At 47.4% G+C, this 17,164-nt stretch overlaps 1 protein-coding gene across 1 annotated transcript in view; it reads left to right on the top strand.

Annotated features, from left to right (window-relative positions):
• Positions 1–16,959, top strand: part of LOC146192233 (kelch-like protein 35) — a 54,471-nt gene extending 37,512 nt beyond the window's left edge. The window contains exons 7-9 of the mRNA XM_084600434.1: positions 5,353–5,475; positions 16,116–16,272; positions 16,684–16,959. Of these exons, the coding sequence (XP_084456560.1) occupies positions 5,353–5,475; positions 16,116–16,264 (272 nt within the window). The 3' untranslated portion in view covers positions 16,265–16,272; positions 16,684–16,959. The remainder of the gene's footprint in view (positions 1–5,352; positions 5,476–16,115; positions 16,273–16,683) is intronic.
• The last annotated feature ends 205 nt before the right edge of the window (positions 16,960–17,164 follow it).

Here is a 17,164-nt window from a genome sequence, read left to right on the forward strand (position 1 = left end):
GAAGTTACATTTATGCGGACGCATGGCTGCGGTGGAGGAAGAGGGAGTGTTTTTGTGGACTATCAGTCTACAAGCGAAATCACCATCGCTCCGGTCCTGCCTGCTACCAGTGCCTCACCCCCCGCTTAACACTTGATGCAGGTCGCGGATTTTATATTCCAGTTCCTTACCGTGGAGCTCCGCAGCCACCTAATTCCGACCACAATGAATGACTCCAGCACCAAAACACCCGGCCCTGCTTTCTAGGCGCCTTCGGTTCCATGTTCTGGGGTGCTCCGCCAGCAGGGTCCTCCGGTCTTCAGTGGCACTGACGATCAGGGCGTCGAAGACTCGCTTTCGTCGTACGAATGCGCAAGCAAACACAATAAGTGGGATGATGTTTTGAAACAAAACAAAGTAATCTTCTACCTTACGGAAGTAGCCAAGTTATGCTACGCAACTCGCGAGGCTGACATCCCAACTTGGGCCTCCTTCAAATCTCGCTTCGTGGATGTCTTCGGTCGCTCTGCGGTCCACAAGCTTCGTGCCGAGCACCTTTTGCACGAGTGGGACGCAGATGACATATATTATGTTGAGGCATGCAAAAGGAAAGAAAAATAAAGAGCCTCTGCCCGTGCCACAGGAGAAATGTTCGCCAGCTCTATCGAAGACGTGTTAGATTTGTGCCATAGTTCAAATTAATCGATGCCTGAAACCGACAAGATTCGCCATGTCATAAAAGGCATCCACGAAGGCAACCATAAATCCTTCTGGCCAAAGATCCCAGCGCTGTAAGTGATATTGTCACCATGTGCCAAAATTACGACGACCTATGTCACCAACGTGTCGTCCCTCAAAAACCTGAAGACATGATCGCTACTTTGTCTGATGCCACTATCACTCCAATCTTTTTCAAGAAATCAAAGACTTCGTGCGGGAAGACATTGCTCGGCATTCGCATATACTTCCAAATATTCCAATGCTCACAAGTGACCGAAACGTGCCCTCATTGGGGTGCTTCACCGGAACAGTGCGATGCGAAGCATCCATTGTGGACCTGCCCAGCTACGGCATCCATGCGACAGTGCTACCTACAGAAAGTAGGCCTGCGGTGGGACCGTGAATGGGATTACAGGAAGTGGACGCTGAACAATCAGTTTATCGGCAACCTGTGTGATTATTTAAGGGAGACCTGTTTGAACTAATTCTTCTAGTTTCCTCCTACTCCCCGCTCCCTTCTCACTATGCCTGATGGCAAACTCCTCGAATAAAAAAAAAAAAAGCACCCGCAGTCCGCCTCACACTTGGCTACAACGACACAGTCTGGTTATTCAGGAATCAGTTGCCGAATCATTCCGCCCGCTTGATAACGAGCTCTTTTTGCTTCTCAGCGCACAGCTCCGCTCACTCATGCCAAAACTGTCCTGACACCAAGACCAACTCCAGTATCTTACGCTGAAGTTGCCGCACGACCGCCCCCTACGTATTCTCCATTGTACGGTTCTCCCCAGCGGGCATTTTGCACTCACCGACGTGCGCCGCCTTTTGTGCACCCTTGGCGGACTTGTGACAACTGGCCGAGTTGCTACACATGTGGCTCCCTGGCCATGTTGAACGCCTGAATCGCCATCGCTCGGTCCCGCACGTCTCCGTCCGCCGCCGTCCACTCCTCGTGCGCCACCAGAGCCCTCGTGCCATTTTGACAACCAGTTCTCGCCTGCGCACCGCTCAGCTTCTCCGCGTCCTCGCTCACTGTCGCCGATGCGTAGACGTCCTACCTCTCCATCACCGGAAGCTCACTAGACGCAGTAACGTGGGCAAGAACTGCGCTGTCGTCGACCACTGAAAGTCCTGCTTCGTGTTCGAACAGTTAAATAGAACTTACCATTGAAAACGTTTCTACCATTGCGCTTGTAGACACTGGTGCTGCTGTATTTATTATTGATGATAGACTGCCGTTTTCTACGAAAAGGTGTCCTGTCGCTTTATGGGGTTTCAGTGCGCACCGCGACTGTACAGCACATCGAGCCGATAGGTACCTGCATGGCCAGAAACACCCTTCAAGATGTTTTCACGTCATTAGTTTTATTGTTTTGCATGACTGCTCTCACGACAATATTTTAGGACGGGACTTCTGTCGGAACCGATCCAGAATGCGTTGCTCTCGTGCCGAAGACGAGCAATCTCCGCAGTGCAGCGCACCCGACGCCGCTAACGTTTTTTGAGAAAGCCAAATGTCACTTCACGGATGCTACCCATATCCCCCCTTCATCTGCTGTGATTGATCCTATAAACTGTGCCTCGCTTCATGATTTTACAGTGCTCTTCACATAACTTCCCTTTTCGTCTCGCAAAGATGTCTTCCCCTCCCCTGCGCAATCCTTAGTGTACGAAGCGGCCACATCGAACTAGCCACTAGTAGCGATTTTTCTACCACTAACTTTCCAACGTGGAGAGTGCACTGTGCATGCCAAACCTCTGCGTTCTGAACATTTTATTTCTATCTCGCCGTCTCTCTCCCACTATGCCGATACAATCTCCGGCAGCGTCAGTGCCCTCAGCCCACCTCGTTCCTCTTACAGATCATCGCTTCGCGCTGTCTTCGGAAAGCCGTCGACAGTGCTCTCTCTCCTGATCAATGCGTTTGTGCAATAATACCGGAGACAAGCTCTCCGTTTTTAACCTTCGCCTCTTTCGTAACGTCTACGAGGTGGCGTGTCTACTAGAATGACTCAATACATCTCCCTTTCGCATATTCGTTTCACATGTTTCACTTCTGCGCTCTTTGAGGGATACTCTCAGCTGTTCACTCTCCTTCATAGCTTGCTTAGAGCCACTGAATAAAGTTACGTCGTTTTTGGTTGATGGCTTCTGGGAGCCTCGAGTAAGGTCTTACTCGCTACCTACGATAAGCGTCTCTTTGTAAGCGTCGCACCACCGCAGGCCGATAAATCGATTCCTTCGAATGATCACTCCATGTGTATGTCGTCCGGCACAGGATCAATTTGTTGCGCTCGTTCAGTTTTCTGTAATTGGTGTTCCAAAATCAATCTTGCTTGCAAAGTTCACAGATGCATCTGCCCACCTTTCAACGCGTGTAACTGGCGCGACGCTTCCCTTACTCTCGGAGAGCCTCCTGTGAATTTGTTCCTATTTGGAGTAAGCTTTTTCCAAAAGCATGTCTCACAGTATGGCAGCCGCTCGTCGCTGACGGCTGACAATGCTCTGGGCACTCTTAAAATCATCACTCTTGTCAATGACACTCCGCAATAACTCGGTGAATTGCGTTTCCTCCGATAATGCATTTGAAGCTGACTCAGAGAATTGGAAGTCAGGCATGTGTTTAACCGTGGTGGAACCTTCGACGCGCGTCTCTTTAAACTCAGTGGCAGAATGGATGGCTAAGTGGAAAGATGATAGGTCAAAATATCCGATAAATTTGATTTCATAGACGATGAAGCTGCTGCAGTGAGCTCAGCTCTGCCTTCACAGAACAACGACTGTGAACAGCAGGAACAAGCACCTGAAGGGCCTCGATGCAGTGGCAGAGAATCGTCATTGCCCATGTGGCAGTTTCATCGTACTCTAGCACAGCTGTGACGTCTGCACAAACCTCGACTTTATATTCCTGTATTTACTCATTAAGCGCGTAAACTGTTGTTGAAGGTTCGCACTCTCGCTTGAACGATCTTTAGGTCTAGAATAGTCCCAACAGAATAGCTAAGCGGATAAGTTGGTGATACATAGTTAAAAATAAAACAGCGCGAAACACGCAGACGAAATAAGAGAATAACATATCAAAAGTGCTTGTGGTGTGTTATTCTCTCGTTTCTTTAGCATGTTTTCCGCTGTTTAATTATAACTAGAATAATTTCTGGATTTGATCTCAATAGTTCACTTATCTCATGGCACAGCCGGGTCAGGAAAGCAAGCTGGATGACGCACTTCCTTATAATGCGGTCCATGGTGCTTTTCTGAAGCCCTCTTCGTCCCTCTCCCGTGGATTTAGCTGGCAGAGCTCCTGGTGTCTTCCTGGAAGGCTGTTGGCGTTCATCTTGCAATCTCCGGGAAGGATCGATGGAGGAGCTCACACTACCTTCCCTTGTTGCGGCACCATGAATATAGAAGAACGATTGCAGACACCAAGCCGCCTCTAAACTGCGTTTATTCCTCGGCTGCCTCCACGGCTGTAAATACCATAACATGGTGCCCTGTCTCCTTCATCTTCATCCTCCTGGCTCCGCTTGCTGATTCCTTTGCGAATCTTCAATCATTCATCACTCTGGTCTAATGGTGTGGAATGCACAGCCTTTTACAGAACAAAATACTAGGACGAAGGGAGAGTGTCAGTTTTCAGGCTTACAGCGGCTAGTGCGAGAAAGTAATTTAACGCAAGCATCAGACCAGTCGCACCACGTGTTTTGCCGCTTCGTCCTCGCGTGTTTTCTTCTGCACTGTAAGAGCATTTAAGCTGCTGTCGCCTCTTCTTTTGGTATATTCATCACCATGAAACCTCCCGTGTTATCGTGACGCTATTTTATTAGGCCTGCTTGACGAGCCGCTTTACGGAATGCAAGATTAAAACGTTATTGTTGTTAGACGACGCCTTGTTCTTTGCCGGGAGCTTCGATTGCTTTCCCCTAGACAGCAGGCCAAAAGCTATTGTTCGAGCCGGTGAACACTTTGCAAGAAAGCATAAATGTGTCATGATATTTATCAGCCCTAAAAACAGTTTTCTCTGCTCTTCAACACCGCGTATGCTGATCGCAGCCCATCATCTACATTTTCCTGCTGGTATTTCTCTCATTATCTTGCCGGCCGTGGGGGTGCAGTGGTTAGGGCGCTCGACTTATGTGCTCAGGGATGTGGGATCGAATGTCTGGCGCAACGGCCGCTTTTCGATGGAGGCGAAAAACTACGCGCCCTTGTGGTGTGCGATGTCAGTTAACGTTAAAGAACCCAAAGTAATTGGAATGTTGGGACCCCACACTGCGGCGCCTCTCATAGCCTGCGTCGCATTTGGTACGTTAAACCCCAGATACAACATAACACGTCCTTATCGAGGAAGGTTCTCGTGAATGCGCACCGCTACTTTAACCGCTGATATTCTCTTTGCTTTCCAGTGACTATGCATCCCTCAAGTTTGACAAAAATGACCAGTTAGCACGTATTCGGCGATGCATTCTTTCATGTTGAGCGTTGTGATAGAGAGCCGAAATTATGTCAAGGCAGTTTCTTGTCTCCTTCTTGCAGCCTCTATAATCTGAAATGATACGATAGCTATGGTACAACTAATGTTGATAGCTAAATATTCAATGAACCGTTCACTCAGTATCGTTACCGCTCAGCTTGTCGTTGCCACCGTGTGCGCAGTGATACGAAGCGGAGTGGACATGCGGCACAACTGGCAGAACGTGGCACCGCTGAGCATTCCTCGAAGCAGCTTTGCGGCGGCCGAGTTCGACAACGAGATCTACGTCATTGGCGGAGTCACCGGTGAGTAGTATCAGTAGTGGTTTGTTAAACCAACAAAAATGGAAGCTAAAGGTGTCGTCAGCAGCGGCAATTTCTCTCTAATATCTTAGGCAAGCGAACTGTGATTACTGGCAGATGTAGAAGGGACATAGGATTGCGACAAAACAAAGGGGAGAGCTATTCACACGATTTACACGGCGCAAAAAGTGACAAATTAGCCCGCTTATGCGCGAGTGTCGATGTAGTACTCTAAGAAAAAAAAAAACACTGCGCATGGCCTATTGGTGCGCAAAACAAAACATTATGCCCTGTGCATACAATATTTCGCACATTTGGTCGAAAAGGCACAGTCATAAACTAGTTTTGACAAGAATGTGCCTGAAAAAATACTTGCATCACTTCGTGTTAAAATCATAATGCAACAGTTCTCTAAGTCGCATTGAGTGTGGTATCGTACCATTTTTCTTCCCATTTGACTTTGATTTTTTCACGTTGGAGGCTGGCTTGCAATAGAGATACCAGCCGATGATACATGTATCTTTAATTGTGTATCCTTCATAGTAAGTTCGGTTCGGTTCAGTTTGTGGAGTTTAATGTCCCAAGGCAACTCAGGCTATGAAAGACGCCGTAGTGGAGGACTCCAGAAATTTCGGCCACCTGGGGTTCTGTAACGTGCACTGGCATCGCACAGCACACGGGCGCCTGTGTCGGTGTTCATCGATATGTAACATACATTGTGCCTTTTCTTACCCACAATGCGAAGCATGAGCCTCCTGCTAATTGTTTCTTTTAATGTAAGTGTTTGGAGCAGCCGCCCGCTCGCAGTTACGGCCTGTCTTTTCCTTTGCGACTGCCAAATTTCAGTGTTGACCATGGTTGAATGCAACATATATACAAGCGCAATATTTTTCCAAATTTTAATGAGGGCGCGCAATCTGTTCGCGTGCCTTTGCGCGGTTTCTACATATTATAACAAAAAAAAAGCGTTGCCTTTGTAAGAATAGAGGGCAGCGACGAAGGACGCCGTAAATAAGCAGAAGAGGCCCTGTCTTGTCGTCTTCCGTCATCGTTTGCGATTATGTTGTTTTGTTTAGAAATGCAACATTGAGCTCAATCTTTCTTCATTTTCTATATTACATAATCTTGCTTTATATCTAAATGTCTCAGTGCCTACTGAGTACACGAACACTTTCAACGCTACCACACCGTTTTCGTAAGCATATAACTGCCGCTCAAAAATCAATTGCACTGACCATTCTGAACATCAACAGGTGTGAATCTGAGTGAGCTTATAAAATATAGCGATGAATTTTCTACAACCACGCATGTCGGCTGCTAAGTCGCTTGTGTTTTCTCTCAAGCATCATTTGCCGGCCCGCGTCTTCTTTAATTTGGCTGAAGATAAAGCGCACGGGAAGACGCACACAAGAGAAGAAGACACAGGACACATTAGCGCGTGTCCTGTGTCTTCTTCTCTTGTGTGCGTCTTCCCGTGCGCTTTATCTTCAGCCAAATTACAATGCACCATCTAGCCCAACTTCAAGTTTTGTTAAACTACCGTCTTCTTTATTGAAGTATGGTTGACATCATTTCATATTCACGGCTTAACAAGATCGGAAAGCCCATAGCTCATGATTTATCTGAAACGGACAGAAAGCATTCGAAGCCGAAGGCACGATGTGTTATGGCTATCGCTTTGTATTGTGCGGCGAGGAGCTACTCCGACTTGGCTTAGAAAGCACAAATCCTAACACCGGCAAGGGCTTTTTATTCACCAATTTATGTTTACAAAAGGTAATATTGTTTTACACGAAATCTGTGTTTTGGAAGTTTTTGCTTTGTATTCTATTTTTTTATATTTATTTATTCCTCAAAAGTCCTATTACATCAGGGAGTAGGCATTACAGGGCACACAAATATAACGAAAATCACAATGGCATGTTTTCGATGATCCACTTGAATACATCGGGGTCGATGATTGTGGCGACTTCAGTGGGCAGGTCATTTCATTCCTGTGTTGTGTGCAAGAAAAAATGACTGCTGAAAAGTAGTAGGATGCGCGTGTGGGGGGGGGGGGGGGGGGACATGCTGCATTAATGTGGCGGGAGCGGGTGATTCGGTAGACCATTTTTATGTACGGGTTATCAGAGGGTAGGGCTGAATATCTCAGGTCAGCTACATTAATAATTTCTTGCTTAATAAACGGTAAAATAAATCTGTTATAAACTCCGGTGGCATGCGATCAAAGAGCATTTAGGTTACTTTACCAAGAGTAATCACAATATTAAGTATAATAGTAGGGTGCTGCAGTACATATTTTAGGTAGGCTTGGCCTACGCGAAGAGACTAACAGCGTCCTGTCTTTATGGTATTTGTGCGCTGCTGTTTCAAGAGAACACGTCGCGCCCTCGGCGGTAAACAGTGCAAGATTTATGAGGATGCAAGTGCTTTGTAGGATTATTAAGGAAAAAGCCATAGTTGGACGTTTGGTCACACTTTTTGCGTCTTTTATTCGCACTACGAGACATTAAACCCCCATGTACATACTTCAATCACCGTAGTACTTCTAGTCGTAAATCTACATGCCGACATCATTTACGTCGTCATAGCCATTTCAAGCTGCTCTAGCCGCTTCTGCTGTACAGCGCTTACTCGTTTTGCTCCGTCCTTGACGGTGCGTCGTCACCCATAGCATTTGGCATAAAGCGCTAGGCCTACGCGGCATCGTGTACAAGGCGCGTAAACACGCTGCGAGCGGGCTTCCGCCGTTGGCACGTCCCTCCAGTGGTGGTTCCCTCTCGCCCAACAGTTGAATTTTCCACCTTCCTCCCCAGCACGCAATTTTAGTTCCCCTCAACGCAATCTGGCGCCGTACACTACACAAGGAGAATTATGGCCTCATTCTGAGGAGGCTGGTGTTAATAGTGGACATCGCGCTCAGCTTTGGCACAAAGAGATGGTGGTTTGAGGACTGGCATGGACACGACTCAGTGTTGTTTTCGTATTGACATGATAAGGTTACCAAGGCCGCCTTTCGTGGACACATTTCGCTTACAAGTTCCGGCCTCAACCTTCGCGTATCGTGAGCCTGAAAAGGCTTTCACCTCAAAAACGCCAATGTTCTTGGAGGGTGGAGGTCGTGAAGGGTGGCAGTTCCTGGCCTATGGGGCTGGAACGGTAGGTTAACACCGCTTGCGGCGGCGGCTAGCCAGCCACTGATCTTTATCTGTTGTAGGCCGTCATTGCACCCGCCACCGCTTCGTAGGTGGTGGACGACGGCTGTTTTGCGGAGCGCGTCTTTCTCTCCCTTTTATTTCTTTCTTGTCTATTTTCTGTCCGCACGAGGCAGCGGAGGTGGCTCAGCTACAGAGCCAGTAGCAGGCCCGTGCATTTTCTTTTCTTTCTTCCTACAGCCACAACAACAAAGCCAATGGTCTTGTCCACCCTCTGTGAGTGTCTTGAACTGCACGCGGCAACGCGGTCGCAAAGGCTAGCTTGCGAAGGCAACCAAGGCTAGGTCCCGAACGCTGCATACTTCAGTTTATGTTTGTTAGTAATACGTACTTGCTACCTTAAGGCTAGCAGTTTGTTTACTGCAGCGTTGTTTTCTCCTTGGGTACTCAAGTACAGGAGAATTAGAATAAGTTGTATAATAAGCATACTCTTTTTCGGTAACGCATTATTAACGCCATTAGGCTTTGCATGCAAATTGCATATGTTAGAGCCGTTTAAACGGACCTAAGAAACGGTTAGACATTTCTTTAGAAATAAATACTATGAAAAAAAAAGTCTCATTTATTTACTTATTCATTTATTTATATTTATTTCGTACCAACGCTCGGTGGGTGTCTTAAAGAAGGCGAGCGTAGGTCGAAAGGTACGTGCTGACAAAGAAGACAGATAAACAAGACGCAAGAGACTCGCTTGCTAGTGGATCGCTCGGTCAGAACGCCGACTTGAAATAGAACTTACTCTTACATTTGCTAGAGAATGCTCTTTGTTCGCTTTTCTCACGCTGGAGCTTCGGATCCGCACCCTCGATTGACCATCCTCTATGCTCAAGGCAACAAGCCAGACCGCTACTCTTGGACAGACTGCTCCTACCACTTCGCCTACCATCCTGTGCTCTGGTGGGCTCCGCCAGTGTGACAACAGCTTCTTCAGTGGCGCAGATGACCAGGACATGGACGATTGGCTGTCCTCATACGAACGCGTAAGCGCCTACAACAAGTGGGATGCTACCACCAAGCTAGCCACCGTCCTATTTTACCTGACAGATGTAGCCAATCTATGGTTTCGAAACCACGAACCCGATCTGCCCACTTGGTCGGCCTTCAAGACAAGCTTATCAGAAGTGTTCGGGCGCCCCGCGGTGGGAAAACTGCGTGCCGTATATTGCCTCCACACCCGCGCTCAGAACCCCGAGGAAACATTCAACAGCTACATAAGAGGACGTCGTGGACCTCTGCGAACGTTTTAATCTTCTTTGTCTGAAGGTGACAAGATTACCAAGATATTAGAGGGAATTTCTGATGACGCCTTTCAAATGTTGCTAGACAGAAACCCGCAAACCGCCATCGAAGTGGTTCAGCTGTGTCAGAGTTACGACGTCCTCAAGAGGCAACAAGCTTCTACTTGTTCTGTCATGAACGATGGGTTATTCCCACCTCCGGCAGTGTGCGGTCTCTCTTCTGAACCGCCTTCCCTTCTTCCATAGATCAAGGCCTTTATACGAGAGGAAGTGGCTCGTCAACTGCCACCCCTCCCTGCTTCTGCCGAAATCACATCATCGCTGGATCTTACACTTGGAAGCACCATCCAGGAGCAAGTCGCGGACGTTTTGCGGCCAAGCTCTCGACTTCCGGCTGCAATAGCTCCGCTAACGTACTCCGCTATCGCCGCCATACCATCTCGCCCTGACACGTATACTGCGCTGCTGCCACCGCCACCACCTCTGCCCTGACCTTATCTGCCCCCTCGACAACCGCCCAGTCTGATATTCATGTGGTGTTCCTGGTCACGTTTCCCGGCTTTGCCGCCAGTGTGCCCCATCGTATCGCAATGGTTCCCGCCTGCACAGCGCTATGTACCTTCGCCGCCACGTGTCAGTCACCAGCACCTCTAGAGACTCACTTTATCCTGACCGCTGCTCCCACTTCCCACGCCGATCGCCGTCTCCCCAGCGTCACTCCCTCTCGCCTCTGCGCAGTCGCTTCCCTACTCGCCCGGAGGGAAACTAACAGCCGTTTTTTTTTTTTTGCCCCTGACAGCCTCTATGAATTAACGTCATGCCGTTTGGATTGTGCAATGCACCGGCCACGATCGAGCGCATGATGGACATATTTCTGTGCAGGCTTAAGTGGCATGATTGTGTCTGTTACCTGGGCGACGTTGTCGCGTTTTCAAAATATTTTGCATCCCATCTGGACTGCCTCGAGAGTGTGCTGAAGTGTTTTATTGACGCCGGCCTGCAACTAAATTTGAAAAAGTGCTGATTCGGGGCTCGGCAGCTTCCTATATTAGGACTGGTTGTTTTGACATGAACGATGAGTTATTGCCACTTCCGGCAGTGTGCGGCCTCTCTTCTGAACCGCTTTCCCTTCTTCCCTAGATCAAGGCCTCGGAGATAAAGGAGCTGCGTAGTTTTATCGGGCTGTGTTAACATTTTTGTCGCTTCATCCGCAAATTCGCTTCGATCATCTCGCCGCTGACTGAGCTCCTTGTCGGTGATGCTATGTTTTTTTTTCTTGGAAGTCCGACTGGGATAAAGCTTCTTCGGTGCTTCGGCGCCTTCTAGTGTCGCCTCCGATTCTTCGTCATTTTGATCCTAGAGCGCCTACCGAACTCCACACTGATGCCAGCGGTGTGACTCTCGGTGCTGTTCTTGCACAACGAAAGCGTGGCTACCAAGAGTAGGTTGTTGCTTATGCCAGCCGCACTTTATCAAGGGGAGAAAAAATTATTCTGTAAATCGAAAAGGAGTGTTTAGCGATCATTTGGGTAATTAGGAAGTTACGCCCTTATCTATACTTTCGTCCCTTCTTTGTTGTAATGTATAATCATGCACTCTGCTGGTTGTCCACCATTGAAGACCCATTCGGCCGTCTTGCTCGTTGGGCGCTCCGCTTACAGGAGTACGACATTAAGGTTACCTACATGTCTGGCCGTTCAGATGCATTCCGATGCCGACGCCCTGTCTAGGTCACCTCTCCAATGTGACTCTGACTCGACAGCGCTGACCATAGGTGACTCAACATTTCTGGATATTTCCGACATGTCGAATGAACAAAGGCAGGGCCCTTGGATCGCTTCCCTTCTCACGTTTCTGTCTACAACTACTCTGCACCCCGCCTCTCGACTCTTCGCCGCCCAGCTCGTCATTTTGTCATGCGTGACGGCATGCTTTATCGCCGAAAAAACCTTTCCTATGGACGCAAATGGCTCCTTGTCATTCCTCGGCACCTTCGTTCGGAAATATGCGCCGCGTTTTACGCCAATCCTCAGTTTGCCCACGCCGGAGGGTTGAGAACTTACACTCATTTTTGCCTCCGCTATCAATGGCGGGGTATGTACCGCTTCGTGCGTCATTACGTCCGCGCATGCCATGAATGCCAACGTCGCAAAAACCCTCCACGCCGCTCCACCGGCCATTTGATTGTGTGGGCATTGATCTTTATGGGCCACTGCCAGTCACTCTAGCTGGTAACCGCTGGGTAATCGTGGCTGTCGACCACCCCACCCGCTACTCAGAAGCATTTAAACTTTGTGATATCAACGCAAGACGTCGCGTCTTTAGTCCTTCACCATCTCGTTCTGCGCCACGGTTCGCCTAAAGAATTGCTCAGTGACCGTAGCCGTGCTTTTCTTGCCGAGACCATCGAAGCCTTCCTTCAGCAGTGCCGCATTGTTCACCGCTCTACCGCAGCCTACAATCCGCAGATAAATAGCATGACGGAGTGTTTTAACCGCACCTTTAGTGATATGCTGGCTATGTATGTCGCGTCCGACCACTCAAACTGGGACCAGCCTCTCCCTTTCAACATGTACGCTTACAATAGTGTCATACAAAGCACGACTGGGTTTACCCTGTTTTTTCTTCTCTACGGCCGTGAACCCACCCCTACTATAAACACCGTACTCACTTATTGCCCTGACACCTCAGAATCTATCACACTCTCCCAAGTTACAGCATGTGGAGAAGAATGTCGCCAGCTAGCCCGATCATTCACAACCCAGAACCAGACCATAAGACCCTTCGCGCACCGACGTGTCCAGCTCCTTCATATACCACAGACTCCCTCGTGTGGCTTTGGGTTCCTGCTACCGCCCCCGGCCTCTATACCAAATTTGCTTTCAAATACCACGGTCCATATCGCGTTATTTGCCAGACATCTCCAGTGAACTACATTACTGAACCGCTTCCTCTGACGCAGGATAATCGCTGCCGCGGGCGCAAAACAGTGCATGTTGACCGCCTCAAGCCCTGTTACAATCCGCCTTTTGTGTCTACGCAATGAGTCGGCAGGATGCCTCCTTTTTCTCCCGGGGGTAATTGTAGTTTAAAAGAACGCATATTTGAGCGAGCCAGTCAGACATATCTTCAAGGTATACTGCGCACACACAAAACAAGGACGAGAAAGGTACACAACAAGCGCAGACTCGCGACTGAAATTCATAGGGAAGGAAACACATCTTACATGCCTTCAAGCGTCATATCTAATCCCATACGCAGTTCAGAAATCTGCCTTCTTTTTCATGAAGGTTGATTGAACGGTCACTTACGCAATCATCCCTACGCTTACCAATGAAAAACGCCTCGTCAAGTTCACGTGCGACCTGGTCTCTGCTCATCTTTAAAATCATTGTTTTCTTCAGCAAAGGTAGGCATGGCTAGTCACGTGTAGCTCCCGGACAAGCGCCGCAGTGCAAGGCTAAATTCGACCCTGTCTTAGCCCCCATAGAAAGCTGGTGTTCCCTTAAGCGGTCATTTAAACATCTGCCCGTCTGACCGATGTATGCCCTTCCACAGGTTAGGGGGACCTCGTAAACAACGCCCGTCCGACAACTAACATATGGGTTGGCATGACGCTTCACGCAGTCTTGCGTACTTTTCCCTTCGGACATGATAAGCGGGCATAACGAGGCCAATTTTCATGGTGCAGAAAGCACCACCGGCAGGCACGTCGTATCTTTTCGCCACATTCTTCAAGTTGTGGGAAACCCCGTGGAGGTAGGGCAGCACCGCAGGCCTTCTTTTCTCTGACCTGCCACCTTCCTGGCATGATCTGGCTTTCAGCTTCTGTAGGAGTTTCTCTGCCGCAGAGGCAATGACAGAAATCGGGAACCCAGCTTTCACCAACCTATTGGCCTGATTACTGAGACTCGCATCTACCAGGTGCACGCAAGACTTATCCAAGGCGCCTTGCACACAATAGGAAGCCATGGCTCGTTTCACAGTCTTCAAATGTGCCGATCCAAATGGTATCAGGTCTTTCTGGGCTCGTGGTGAGTACATCCAACAAACGTGATCTGGCGTTAAAGTCAGGTTAATATCTAAAAACTAATTTGTCATGCTCCGGAAGTTCGTGGGTAAAGGTTAGACCCTTCCCGTGTCGTCTAAAAAAGGATAACATATCTACCACAGTCACAGTGCGGGGCACATTAGGTTGATGTTTAAGAAAAACCAAATAGTCATCAACATATCTAAAAACTTTCAGAATTACTTCGTCGTCAAAAAGGCGCGCCAGATCACAGTCAATGACAGATAAAAAGATTTTAGCCAGTACTGGTGCTATACACGAGCCAATGCAAATGCCTTTACGCTGAACAAAATACTGGCTGTTAAAGGATACAAAGGTTGAGTTAAGATAAAATTCAAGTAAAGACATAAAATTGCTCAGCGACAAACCGCACCTCAACATAAAAGAATATAAGTGGGCGCTAAAGCTGCGCCTTAGCTAAAAGCGGGGAGCGCCTTTCACACCGTCTTCTCATTCTATCGATACTTGTATATTTTGTTTAATTGGACGTTTTGGGGGAAAGGCGGGCACAGTAGATTTGCCTCAGTGCTTTTAACGCCACTTTTCTTCCTCGAAGCATTTTTATTTTATTTAGGTTGATTTCTTAGAGATAGGAAGTCTCACTTTCCAGTGAGCACCTTTACTAATCAGGGGCACATATGTCGTTGCTTGGAATCCTTATAGGAAATTAGCCTCCAACCTGACTTCAAGTTGAATGATAAATGACAAACAAAATGATAGAACAGCACTGAAGAAAGAGTTACTGCGCTCTTTTTTTACACAAAACCATATGCGTATTTTCTCCCACGCCACGTTTCTAAATTGAGGCTACAGCGACGGCTTTTCGACCGAGCAAGCCGTACATGTTTCGTATAAATCCCTTATGCTTTCATCTTCGTCTGTAGCTGCTGGTTCCATTCCTATGTACTTTGTGACGGAGCCGGTCGCCTGCGTTTGTTTGTTTGGTGCATAGCTTAACAGGGTCTTCGAAACTGGCGGCTTTAGCGCCATAGGTAGCGTAAAAGGATTATCCAACAGCGCCCAATTTTATCATTAGATAAGGTTCCGACGTAACACTGGCGGTATCTCAGTACGTTTCACATCTGCCGCTGTGTTGGATGGTGGTTCTTCTGAACAACCTCGAGGGAAAATTACGCGCAACGTAAAATTACCAAAAAAGTAGAAGATCGAAAAGCTATTGATGTACTCAGTCCGTTGAGCATCAGACGCGAAATTATAGAGGTCGTAGTTTCGTATCTGGCCAGCGGCAGGTGCATGTATCTTGTTCTACTTTCTAATGCATTATCCTCATCATTACACATTCAGTTCACACTGATTGGCATAAAAAATTATTCGTGCTTTATATTGAGTCATGGCGTGTTGCAACCTCCTCCTTCGAACCCTGTAAATTTACTTCGGTAAACTTTTGCACCATCCCTTCTTATGCACTTCACAACTAGGCAACTCATTTTTCCTGCATTTTCTTCTTGATAAGCTTCTACACCGCAAATGCAAATAAATTTGTTTGCTTGTCGCGAGAAAAATTGAAGATGCCACGAATATTTTGAATAAATTAAACTTTGCATTTAAAAAGCACACGGTGCGATATTACCTGTAAATAACACCGCTTTTTCATTCCGTGAGTTTTATATGTTCTTAAAAATTGTACATTTTGAAAATTATATTATTGTAGCATCTGTTAACATCCTAAACAAACGTTAAGAAGTCATGCCCATTAGTGCCGGTTCAATAGTACTCCATCTGACAGGTTTTATACCAACAACCCTTCCTGGTCGATGCGTAGCGGTCCCATCTGTCTTGCAGTCGGCTTGGGCTTGAAGCTCAGTTGCGAAAATTTTATTTCTAGGTAGTATGGACACACGCTAAGTATAGCCCCGCACATAATCTGATACCACCGCACATGCCCTACCACGCGATGCGGCGTCGGTTAACCTTTATTTCAAACTCTTCTTTGCCCCCAACGTAATATCTGTTCTACCGCAAATATAGAGACTTCGCAGATAGTGCAGGAGAATAACGCCAGAAATATCCTACGAGCTCTGTAAAATGAAAGAATATTTGGCATATTATTCGAACAAAATATTGTGCAGGCAATGTTATTAACTGCACCTAATCCCGCAGACTTGGGCCTAACGGCAACAGTGGAGTGTTATTCGTCGTCTACTGACTCGTGGCGTCGACTGGCGGCAGCCCTTCCAGTGCCGATGGCAGCCATGGACGCTTGCGTGGTGAAGGGGCTAGACGCCGCCAGGCACTTCTTAGGACGTTGATAACTCCGGTAAGCGTTGTTTTTTTCTCCACTCTACTGTTCACACTATTCTCTGTAACATCGCACCATATAGAAACTGTGTCCAACAAAGCATCCCCTTTGTCATTGTATCTAAAATTCTACTCTCTGCATTTCTTCTACGTACACAGCCTATCATGGATTTTCTATGCGATACAAAAAGCCACTCGCACCCTACCTACTCAATATGACATTTTGCATTCCCGCTATTCGCTTGTTTCTACGGTGCATGACATTTTTATATTTAGATTCCTTGTGGTAGAATAAGATCACTTTGCGCTTCTTTGGGCTTGGAAAACAAATGGTTAGGGTAGCGGTAAACTTCGCGAAACCTTAGTTTTATCTATCCATGACTAGATACAACTCACTCTATCTAGATAAAACATACACTTTTCTTCTCAGGAACCCGGGCGATCAGCTGGTGTCGCCGGTACGCATTGGACCTGGGAAAACTGCAACCTTGATGTCCTCGGCGGCTCTTTCAAATGTCATTGTTAAGATATGCTTCGGAGAAATAAACTGGGCAACTGTTCAGGGTTGCTGCACTGCGCTTTCCTGATGTTTTAGTGAACACTGCATTTCCGTGATCGTGAGAGCTGCCAAATTCATTAGTTGTTCTGAAGAGGCACCCAATGTTGCAACTAAGGCAGCGAATAAACCCATCTGTGAATTAAGGCATCCAGCATTCATTTATTTTGTAGAAACAATGCTTTGCTTTGCGCTACTTTGATTTAATTAAGGTCTTTTTTTCTTATTATATAACAACTCAAAGGAATTTGGCCGCCTAGTAAGGGGAGATCTCATGCTTGGTAAAAGAGCAGTGAGTACACGCGGTACCGCAAACCGTGTTCAGCACCTCTGCAATGCGAAGCTTGACTATTCT

The sequence above is a fragment of the Amblyomma maculatum genome, chromosome 4, assembly GCF_055883805.1.
Source record: "Amblyomma maculatum isolate TAMU_Amacu chromosome 4, ASM5588380v1, whole genome shotgun sequence".
Taxonomy (NCBI): Eukaryota; Metazoa; Arthropoda; class Arachnida; order Ixodida; family Ixodidae; genus Amblyomma; species Amblyomma maculatum.